At 46.6% G+C, this 12,482-nt stretch overlaps 1 protein-coding gene across 6 annotated transcripts in view; it reads right to left on the reverse strand.

Annotated features, from left to right (window-relative positions):
- LOC122931045 (disheveled-associated activator of morphogenesis 2) overlaps positions 1–12,482 on the reverse strand; it is a 222,037-nt gene that overhangs the window by 144,767 nt on the left and 64,788 nt on the right. For all 6 annotated transcript variants that reach the window (XM_044284949.1, XM_044284944.1, XM_044284947.1 and 3 more), the window contains exon 2: positions 2,113–2,315. In XM_044284949.1, coding sequence (XP_044140884.1) covers positions 2,113–2,280 — 168 coding nt within the window. In that variant the 5' untranslated portion in view covers positions 2,281–2,315. The remainder of the gene's footprint in view (positions 1–2,112; positions 2,316–12,482) is intronic.

Here is a 12,482-nt window from a genome sequence, read left to right on the forward strand (position 1 = left end):
CTCACTGGAGTCATACACCTCACACAGTACCTCACTGGAGTCATTACACCTCACACCAGTACCTCCACTGGCGTCATACTACCTACACAGTACCTCACTGGGCGTCGTCATTTACACCTCACACAGTACCTCACTGGAGGTCGTACACCTCTACACAGTACCTCACTGGAGTCACTACTACCTCACACAGTACCTCCACTGGAGTTCATACACCTCACACAGTACCTCAACTGGAGTCATTACACCTCACACAGGTACCTCACTGGAGTCATCCTATCTCACACAGTACCTCAACTGGAGTCATACACCCTCACACAGTACCTCACTGGAGTCATACACCTCACACGTACCTCACTGGATACACCTCACACGTACCTCACTGGAGTCATACACCTCACACTGTACCTCACTGGAGTCATATATCTCACACAGTACCTCACTGGAGTCATACACCTCACACAGTACCTCACTGGAGTCATACACCTCACACGGTACCTCACTGGAGTTCATACACCTCACACAGTACCTCACTGGAGTCATACACCTCACACAGTACCTCACTGGAGTCATACACCTCACACAGTACCTTACTGGAGGCATACACCTCCACCAGTACCTCACTGGAGTCATACACCTCACACGGTACCTCACTGGAGTCATACACCTCACACAGTACCTCACTGGAGTCATACACCTCACACAGTACCTCACTGGAGTCATATATCTCACACAGTACCTCACTGGAGTCATATATCTCACACAGTACCTCACTGGAGTCATACACCTCACACAGTACCTCACTGGAGTCATATATCTCACACAGTACCTCACTGGAGTCATACACCTCACACAGTACCTTCACTGGAGTCATCACCTCACACAGTACCTCACTGGAGTCATATATCTCACACAGTACCTCACTGGAGTCATACACCTCACACAGTACCTCACTGGAGTCATATATCTCACACAGTACCTCACTGGAGTCATACACCTCACACAGTACCTCACTGGAGTCATACACCTCACACAGTACCTCACTGGAGTCATACACCTCACACAGTACCTTACTGGAGGCATACACCTCACACAGTACCTCACTGGAGTCATACACCTCACACAGTACCTCACTGGAGTCATACACCTCACACAGTACCTCACTGGAGTCATATATCTCACACAGTACCTTACTGGAGGCATACACCTCACACAGTACCTCACTGGAGTCATACACCTCACACGGTACCTCACTGGAGTCATACACCTCACACAGTACCTCACTGGAGTCATACACCTCACACAGTACCTCACTGGAGTCATACACCTCACACAGTACCTCACTGGAGTCATATTTCAGTTTTTCCGTTCCATTCAAAGATAGAACATGTCCTATTATTGCCCGCAAATAACGATCCGTGGCTCCATTCAAGTCAATGGGTCCGCCAAAAAAATGGAACACATACGGAATGTACTCCATATGTCTTCTGTATCCGTTCCGTTTTTGCGAAAACATCTATTGAAAATGTTATGCCCAGCCCAATTTTTTCTATGTAATTACTGTATACTGTATATGCCATACGGAAAAACAGAACGGAAAAACGGAACGGAACCGGAAACACTACTGAAACAAAAAACGGATCCGTTAAAAACGGCCCGCAAAACACTGAAAAAGCCATACGGTTGTGTGAACGAGCCCCTATAGTGCGGCTCCCTGAGGGGACGGCCACGCGGTCAGGTTTCCTGATGCGGTTTTGGAAGCCATGATCAGGACTGGCTCATAGGTATAAATGGCGGATATGATGTCGCCTCTTTTTTGAATTCACTACTGGTTTTGGATTCCAAAACTGCATGAGAAACCTGACGGTGTGACCAGACCCTTAGAGTATTCGCAGCATGAATCCTTACATTGGACGATACTGCAGAAGGTCTTCAGATACAGTATATCGCCATAATAGAGAAGGGCCCGGATCCATCCAGACCCGCGCCTGCTGCACCGGGCTCGATGGGGCCCTGACCGCCATACATGACATGGCTCCTCCGGCAGTCCATGTGCCAAATCTACAGCAGCGCGGAACAGGCGCAGATTTCAGTCACTAAATGAGGCCCACTTACCACAAGCTCGGAGAACCTGGCGTTCAGCTCTTCCGGAGATGGTATCGGCCCTGAGAACTCCAAAAACTGGAGGGGATTATTGTCCTTGAGGTTAATTTCCGGGTGTTCGCTGCTCCCAAAGCAGCACAGGAAACCCAATGCATGACGACTCCTCTTGCGGAGAGCCATGGTCCTCGTGTATGGCGCTATCTGCTGATCATGATCTGGGGACAGAAAGAAACGTGCAGAGATTAGGACATTCAGCAACCAACAGAACCAGCCGCGGGCTTACGACGTGACGGTCATCATCAAATGCCTCTCGACAATGCATCGCTCACAGTCTGTACAAAGCATAGCCTGCTGCGGGGCGTTGTGGGAGATGTAGTGCACCGTCTAGGGACCTGTTACTAAGTGGACAACACATCTCACACACAGGGAGGCACCTAACCTTTCTGCTGGCTGAGGTGAAAACTGAAATGGCGCCCCAACTCCCCAATGCCAATTTCTTAGGCCTCTTGACTCTTCCGTTTACGTTCCGTTTTTTGCGTTCCGTATACGGAACCATTCATTTCAATGGATCCGCATAAAAACACGAAGGTATGTGCATTCCGATTCCGTATTTCCGTTTAAAGATAGAACATGTCCTATTATTGTCCGCATAACGGACAAGGATAGGACTGTTCAATCAGAGGCCAACTGTTCCGTAAAATACAGATAAATCCATACGGTCGTGTGCAAGAGGCCATAACCTAACCCCTTCCCTTCAGCCCATGGGCTTTCGGCTGCCCCTCTCTTGCCCCTACCTGGTGCCGCCTCACCTGGCCTCATTGGTGGTGCGCCCCTGCTCCCACACTGCAATGCAGCAAAGAACCGTTTTTAAGAGAATGGCAGAATTGTGAATGCAGCTCTGGATGCAAAAAGTTACAAAGTTCTAAGCTTTTTGCATGGCTGGTGCTCACAATTCCAGCTCAACCTCCACAAAATTCAAGGCCAGTATTCAGTAATCACGTGTATCCAGTCAAATACATAGGTATCTCAGAGAGGGGATAGCAGAGGTGACCCAGTAGACCGAAGCTACATCACACTTCATCTCCCAACAGACAGAGGGCAGTGTGGAGTCACCAGCCTCATAGCCTTCAGTCAGACTGTGGACACTTCTGATGTGGCATCTGATATTTCATACATGTACAGAAGAGAGCAGCTCAATTATAAAGTGAGGCAGAGAATTAACCCTCTATCCACATACACAACACGTCCTGTAAGGAAAAAGCTGCAAAAAGTCATTACAAAAAATAAACAAATGACATAGAAACAATTCATAGAATAAGATTCTTCTAAGGTAATGATAAAATCTTTCAGTGTAATATTCTCCCAACTTCAAGGAGAAAACAAGGAAGAAAATTACTTAGATCTCTGTAGTAGTAAGGGTTAAATGTTCAGAGCGAAAATGGCAACATTGTAACAACATTACAAAATAACAGTAACACTGGCTGCCTGCCCAGAACTATTCATGGACCCACTGTCACATCCAGAGACCATTCAGCTGTTAATGCTGACAAACCAACCTGAATATCTGTTACTTTACTACTGCTTACAACAATAATACTGCCCTAGTGTAAAATAACACAAATACTATAATACTGCTCCTATGTACAAGAATATAACTACTATAATACTGCTCCTATGTACAAGAATATAACTACTATAATACTGCTCCTATGTACAAGAATATAACTACTATAATACTGCTCCTATGTACAGGAATATAACTACTATAATACTGCCTCCTATGTACAAGAATATAACTACTATAATACTGCTCCTATGTACAGGAATATAACTACTATAATACTGCCTCCTATGTACAAGAATATAACTACTATAATACTGCCTCCTATGTACAAGAATATAACTACTATAATACTGCTCCTATGTACAAGAATATAACTACCATAATACTGCTCCTATGTACAAGAATATAACTACCATAGTACTGCTCCTATGTACAAGAATATAACTACTATAATACTGCTCCTATGTACAAGAATATAACTACTATAATACTGCTCCTATGTACAAGAATATAACTACTATAATACTGCTCCTATGTACAAGAATATAACTACCATAATACTGCTCATATGTACAAGAATATAACCACTGTAATACTGCTCCTATGTACAAGAATATAACTACTATAATACTGCTCTTACGTACAAGAATATAACTACTATAATACTGCCTCCTATGTACAAGAATATAACTACTATAATACTGCCTCCTATGTACAAGAATATAACTACTATAATACTGCCTCCTATGTACAAGAATATAACTACTAGAATACTGCTCCTATGTACAAGAATATAACTATTATAAAACTGCCTCCTATGTACAAGAATATAACTACTATAATACTGTGCCGGCATACATACATAATTCCTCTGGGTAGCCATCTTATATGCTTCTGGCCTATGTAAAAAGCTGTGAACTCTCATCTTTCTGAAGCCTGGGTCGCCTATGATATAGATGGACACTTTTATTACCACTACTCTGTAAGGCCAGCAATAAAAGGTCATAAAGCTACACCAGGCCCAGCTCATCCTAGATCAAGATCAGCTCGCTGTCAAGCCTGGCTGGAGCGTGACGTCATTAATTTCCAGGTCTGGTTTGAGGAGAGCTAATAGCCCTTAATTAGCTCTGGGCATAAAACCAGTCCACTTTCATATTTCATTTATGAATCAACTTATGCCCTTTCTGACACCAGATCCAGGCTCTACAGAGTATTGTGGTTAATTGGGTATCAAATATGACTAGAGGATGTGATTCCTTAGCTGACCTATGGGTGGTAGAAGAACTACAGGTCCCAGCATTACCGTGTGTGGTCTCATTCTGTAGGTAAATAAATAAGGATCGCAAATATGTATTCTGTATAAAAATATGCCGATGTATCAAGGAGATACGAGCTTAAGTATAATCCTCATTGTAGGAACTGAACTTTGATGGGGTCATAAAACACTTGGAGGCCAATCCCTAGGATTGACAGTCACTCTGCTGCCATTGGCTGACAGGAGTAAGTCTCCTGCCCATGGCAGAGTTCATAAAAACCCATGCACAAGGACAGAGGAGAGAGACCCATGGAACATCACCAGACACTTAATTGGACATTGACGGCATATCCCTGTATCAGAAGAACTTTGAGGGTCTCCCCTGATACATACTGAAAAGGGGTTTGCAAGGATTCAAAAAGGACATATGAACGACCATCTGAAACCCTCCAGAGAAACTAAGTATTCTTTCATCTTTTTCCCTTTCATTTGAACTGTCGTGATTATTTATATTGTTATTATTATTCTGTAGATTTATAGTCATTTTCATTAGACTTGTCTGCACTGCTTTTTACCGCTTATTAAAGATTATAAAATCTAAATAGCCAAGTCTTCCATATTCTAAGCTGCTGAACAACGTACCTTGCCTTTGAAGAGACGTTACCAGGTAGTTAGTTAAATTGCATTTAGGAATTGTAGCTGGGGGTGATTGACTGCGGTTGGTCAGTAAGTGATATCCGGTTCATCCACTGATCTGTGTGATAGTGAATGACCCGGATAGTCGGCTCGTGGACCGGGAACCCACGTGGTGGCAGTTACCGAAGTATAGTGGGGGGTGTTAGCCGAATGGTAATACCCCGGTCACGTGAGGTCTCTGTGTGTGCGCAGACTCCGTCACAGACCACTACGTCACAGCTGTGGGATCCGGAGCGGTCGGATCCATAGTTCGTGACATTTTTATGGTGGCAGCTTACGGGATTCTGTATGCTTAGAATATTAGTGCATGAAGTTATGTCCATAACTCTGTACTAAAGGATTGAAAAATTCTGGAAGACGAAGCACAGTGCATTAGTTTTGATAGAATAATAATTCACGACAGTACCCTCCCCTCTCTCTTGTTTTCTGTCCTATCTTTTATTTGGCAATAATGTCCGAATCCGTGAATTATGACGTCCTGAGCGTGGCTGATATCACAGCTCTGTGTGAGCACAAAGGCATCCAAGTATATGGGAAAAATAAGACTGTCCTTATCCAGGAGTTATGTGCACGGAGGAGTCAAGAGTCATCCCTGCAGGATTCAGAGAATGGAGGAGACTCTGGGGCCCCTGAGCCAGGTGACCCCTTCCAGAATGAGGATGATGAACTGGGAGGAGGACAGCCTGCTGGGGCTTGCAGTCCTCTAGCTGGACATAACTCTGTCTCTATGCCATCCCAAAATGGTCTGGACCAACTAATGCTTAGTAACCCGGACTTATATTTTCGGCTGCTGGAGGCACGTCGGGCAGAGCGCCAGGCTGAGCGCGAGGCTGCAGAACGGGAAGCTGTCCGCAGGCATGAACTGGACATGGCCCGAGTACAGCTCCAGGGGTCCGACCGGCATGCCATATCCACAGGCCCATCCCTGATGGTCAAGCCAAAACTGCCTGTGATGGAGTCTGAGAACTGTGACATTGATCTTTTCCTGCATGCTTTTGAAACCTCATGCCAGCAGTACCAGGTACCAGAGCCACAGTGGGCGGGACATCTAATGTCCGCACTGAAGGGCAAAGCTATGGAGGCCCTGGTCGGACTACCATTAGCAGAGCGTACCAGTTACGCGGTCATCAAAAAGGCTATTCTGGTCAAGTACCAGCTGACTCCAGAGACTTACCGTTTACGGTTCCGGTCCCTGCGGAGAGGGCCCGGAGATACTTTTATGGACCATCTGGGCAAGTTGCAGACCACCTTCCAACAGTGGTCTGATCCCCTCACAGAGGACACCAAGCAGTCCCTGGCGGATCTGATGGTCCGAGAACAGTTTGTCTCCAATTGCCCCACAGATGTGCAAAAATATGTATGTGAGCACAAGCCGAAGAGTGCGCGAGAGGCGGCCTGAGCTAGCCGATGAATATGTCGCCATGCCCAGCACTCGGGCATTCAAAGACACTCTGTCCCGTCTGGGAGGAACCTCTTCATCTGCTTCTTCCTCCCGGCCAGCTTTGTCGGTTCCTGTCCAGCGACCCTTTCACAGGCCTGCACAAAGACCGGAAGGAGTCAAGCCAGCACCGACAGACGCGCGCAAGTGCTATGCGTGCGGCAAGCCAGGACACCTCAGCCACTCGTGCCCGGAGAAGAAGACAGCACCTCCTGGCAAGCTTGCCCGCAACCCATCATCTGTGCTGTTAGTGAATGGAGCTGCAAGACACACCGCAGACAACCTACAGTCGGTTACTGTGGGCAACCGGTGCACCACAGGCTTCCGCGATACAGGAGCCGAAGTCACACTAGTTCGGCCTGAACTAGTGGATGACGCAGACCTTATTCCCGGCAAAAGCCTCACCATCACGGGAGTTGGGGGGGGTGAGCCCTAATGTTCCCCTAGCTCGTGTTTTCCTTGATTGGGGGGCTGGGAGTGGAGTAAGGGAGGTGGGAGTCTCTGCGGAGATCCCCACAAATGTTTTATTAGGCACTGACCTAGGACGATTGGTCTCGTGCTACGTGCCCCCTGGAAGCACACAGGACTCACCCGTCCCTATGGAGGTCCCTGGACATACCGAGGTACTGTGCAAGGATGTTTGCGTAACATCAGATAACCTTGGGGATGGACCTCGGGAGGTGGGAGGTGGGGTGTGTGGGAGCAGTTCTCCTATGACAGGAGATGTAGAGGGGATGGCGGGTGTATGTACACAGGTAGCAAACATGTGTTTAACTGATTCAAGTTGTGCAAATGTTAAATGTGATGACATTATTGTGCCTGTGTTGCCCGTCACTCGCAGGGCTGCAAAAGCCGCAGCGGAACGCTCCATTGGGGAAGAGCAAGTGGAAGTGTCCCCTTCCACCGGTTCGGACCCCGTGGACTTAACCGCGTCAGAGCCTCAGCCACTGTCCCTGTTCGCCACAGGACAGCTGGCTGGGACTTGTAGTGCCGCCTTTGAGCAGGCCCTGCGAGATGACCCTACCTTGGAGCAGCTAAGAGGGTTAGCTGCCAGCCCTCCCACTGAGGGAGACAAATACCGAGTGTGTTGGGACAATGGGAAACTGTATAAGGAGGACATCTCCCACAGTGACAGTAGGGTGGGGCCACTCAAGAGGCAGCTCATTGTACCTGTGCAGTTCAGGGAACAATTACTGCAAGTGGCTCATGAGATCCCCTTAGCTGGTCACCTGGGAATAACCAAAACAAAGTCCCGGGTGATGCAGAATTTTTTCTGGCCTGGCCTCGGGGCAGATGTCGCCAAGTACTGCAGGTCCTGCGACATCTGTCAGCGAGTTGGCAAAGCAGGAGACCGTCACCGAGCTCCATTGAATCCCTTACCAATAATTGATGAACCCTTCAGGAGGGTGGCCGTGGACATCATTGGTCCACTGGCCATCCCCAGCAGTTCGGGTAAACGGTTCATATTAACCCTGGTGGATTACGCGACGCGCTACCCGGAAGCAGTGGCGTTATCCTCCATTAGGGCGGACAAGGTTGCAGACGCCCTGCTGGGGATCTTCACGAGAGTGGGGTTCCCAGCTGAGCTTCTCAGCGACCAAGGACCTCAGTTCATGTCTGAACTAATGCAGGGGCTCTGTAGGAAAATACAGGTGAACCATATCGTAGCCAGCCCTTACCACCCACAAACAAACGGCCTCTGTGAGCGCTTCAACCGGGACGTTGAAGCAGATGCTGAAGACGTTTGTGGAGGCGCAAGGGAAGGACTGGGAACGATATCTACCTCACCTGCTATTTGCCTACAGAGAGGTTCCCCAGGAGTCAACCGGGTTTTCGCCCTTTGAACTCCTGTATGGTCGACGAGTAAGAGGTCCCCTAGACCTAATCAGAGAGTCTTGGGAAGGCAAGGTTGCCGGAACTGAAGTCTCTGTAGTAGACTATGTTCTCAGGTTCCGAGACAAAATGGAGTCGCTGGTAGGTCTGGTACAGGAGAATATGGTACAGGCCCAAAGCAAACAGAAGCAGTGGTATAACCGCACTGCCCGAGAGAGAATCTACCAGGAGGGGCAGAAGGTCTATGTCCTGCTGCCAATGCGGCAAAACAAACTGAATGCCATCACAACCTCGGATGCTTACCCCATGCCCAAGATTGATGAACTATTAGATAAGTTGGCAGGAGCCAGCTACCTGACAATCATGGACCTGAGCAGGGGGTATTGGCAGATTCCCCTGACCTCGGAGGCTCAGGAGAAGTCGGCCTTCATCACCCCTTTCGGCTTATACGAATTTACTGTAATGCCGTTTGGGATGAAGAATGCGCCAGCCACCTTTCAAAGGCTTGTGAATGACTTGCTGGAAGGACTAGAAGAATGTGCTGTCGCCTATTTAGACGACATTGCCGTGTATAGCCCCACGTGGAAGGAGCATCTGGTGCACCTGTCGCAAGTACTGGACAAACTTGCTGCGGCTGGACTAACTGTTAAGCCTAGCAAGTGCCAGCTGGGCATGAATGAGGTCACTTACTTAGGCCACAGAGTAGGAGGAGGCACACTGAGGCCTGAAATAGAGAAGGTGAAAGCCATTACGAGATGGCCAACACCTCTCACCAAGAAGCAGGTCATGTCTTTCTTGGGAACGGCCGGGTACTATAGGAAGTTCATCCCGAACTATAGCGCCCTGGCCAAGCCTCTGACAGACTTGACCAAGAAGAAGCTGCCCAGGATGGTGTCATGGACGCCGGAATGCGAGCAAGGCTTCCAGGCCCTGAAGGATGCACTAGCCAGTGCTCCTGTGCTTCAGGCCCCAGATTTCACTCGGAAGTTTGTGGTCCACACGGATGCTTCCGCCTTTGGTCTGGGTGCAGTCCTGAGTCAGGTGAACCAGGCCGGGGAGGAGCATCCTGTACTATACCTGAGCCGTAAGTTACTGGCCAGGGAGACCAGCTACTCCACAATAGAGAAGGAGTGTTTAGCTATTGTGTGGTCCCTGCAAAAGCTACAACACTACCTGTATGGACGCAATTTCACAGTGATCACTGATCACAATCCCCTCAGCTGGTTGGCACGTCTCGCAGGAGACAATGCGAAACTGCTGAGATGGAGCCTGATTTTGCAGCAGTACAACTTCACCGTGCAGCACAGAAAAGGTAGTTTACATGGAAATGCCGACGGGTTGTCGCGGCAGGGAGAATCGACCGGAGATGGCTGGGTTGCTGTGGAATAGGCTTGTGGCCATTTCCCCAGGCAACCTTTTAAAAGAGGGAGGTGTGCCGGCATACATACATAATTCCTCTGGGTAGCCATCTTATATGCTTCTGGCCTATGTAAAAAGCTGTGAACTCTCATCTTTCTGAAGCCTGGGTCGCCTATGATATAGATGGACACTTTTATTACCACTACTCTGTAAGGCCAGCAATAAAAGGTCATAAAAGCTACACCAGGCCCAGCTCATCCTAGTCCAAGATCAGCTCGCTGTCAAGCCTGGCTGGAGCGTGACGTCATTAATTTCCAGGTCTGGTTTGAGGAGAGCTAATAGCCCTTAATTAGCTCTGGGCATAAAACCAGTCCACTTTCATATTTCATTTATGAATCAACTTATGCCCATTCTGACACCAGATCCAGGCTCTACAGAGTATTGTGGTTAATTGGGTATCAAATATGACTAGAGGATGTGATTCCTTAGCTGACCTATGGGTGGTAGAAGAACTACAGGTCCCAGCATTACCGTGTGTGGTCTCATTCTGTAGGTAAATAAATAAGGATCGCAAATATGTATTCTGTATAAAAATATGCCGATGTATCAGGAGATACGAGCTTAAGTATAATCCTCATTGTAGGAACTGAACTTTGATGGGGTCATAAAACACTTGGAGGCCAATCCCTAGGATTGACAGTCACTCTGCTGCCATTGGCTGACAGGAGTAAGTCTCCTGCCCATGGCAGAGTTCATAAAAACCCATGCACAAGGACAGAGGAGAGAGACCCATGGAACATCACCAGACACTTAATTGGACATTGACGGCATATCCCTGTATCAGAAGAACTTTGAGGGTCTCCCCTGATACATACTGAAAAGGGGTTTGCAAGGATTCAAAAAGGACATATGAACGACCATCTGAAACCCTCCAGAGAAACTAAGTATTCTTTCATCTTTTTCCCTTTCATTTGAACTGTCGTGATTATTTATATTGTTATTATTATTCTGTAGATTTATAGTCATTTTCATTAGACTTGTCTGCACTGCTTTTTACCGCTTATTAAAGATTATAAAATCTAAGTAGCCAAGTCTTCCATATTCTAGGCTGCTGAACAACGTACCTTGCCTTTGAAGAGACGTTACCAGGTAGTTAGTTAAATTGCATTTAGGAATTGTAGCTGGGGGTGATTGACTGCGGTTGGTCAGTAAGTGATATCCGGTTCATCCACTGATCTGTGTGATAGTGAATGACCCGGATAGTCGGCTCGTGGACCGGGAACCCACGTGGTGGCAGTTACCGAAGTGTAGTGGGGGGTGTTAGCCGAATGGTAATACTCCGGTCACGTGAGGTTTCTGTGTGTGCGCAGACTCCGTCACAGACCACTACGTCACAGCTGTGGGATCCGGAGCGGTCGGATCCATAGTTCGTGACAAATACTGCCTCCGAAGTACAAGAATATAACTACTATAATACTGCTCCTATGTACCAGAATATAACTACTATAATACTGCTCCTATGTACAAGAATATAACTACTATAATACTGCCTCCGAAGTACAAGAATATAACTACTATAATACTGCCTCCGAAGTACAAGAATATAACTACTATAATACTGCTCCTATGTACAAGAATATAACTACTATAATACTGCCTCCGAAGAACAAGAATATAACTACTATAATACTGCTCCTATGTACAAGAATATAACTACTATAATACTGCCTCCGAAGTACAAGAATATAACTACTATAATACTGCTCCTATGTACAATAATATAACTACTATAATACTGCTCCTATGCACAAGAATATAACTACTATAATACTGTTCCTATGTACAGGAATATAACTACTATAATACTGCCTACTATGTACAAGAATATAACTACTATAATACTGCTCCTATATACAAGAATATAACTACTATAATACTGCTCCTATGTACAAGACTATAACTACTATAATACCGCTCCTATATACAGGAATATAACTACTATAATACTGCTCCTATGTACAGGAATATAACTACTATAATACTGCCTCCTATGTACAAGAATATAACTACTATAATACTGCTCCTATGTACAAGAATATAACTACTATAATACTGCCCTTATGTACAAGAATATAACTACTATAATACTGCTCCTATGTACAAGAATATAACTACTATAATACTGCCTCCTATGTACAAGAATATAACTACTGTAATACTGCTCCTATGTACAAGAA

This window comes from Bufo gargarizans, chromosome 3 (genome assembly GCF_014858855.1).
Source record: "Bufo gargarizans isolate SCDJY-AF-19 chromosome 3, ASM1485885v1, whole genome shotgun sequence".
Classification (NCBI taxonomy): Eukaryota; Metazoa; Chordata; class Amphibia; order Anura; family Bufonidae; genus Bufo; species Bufo gargarizans.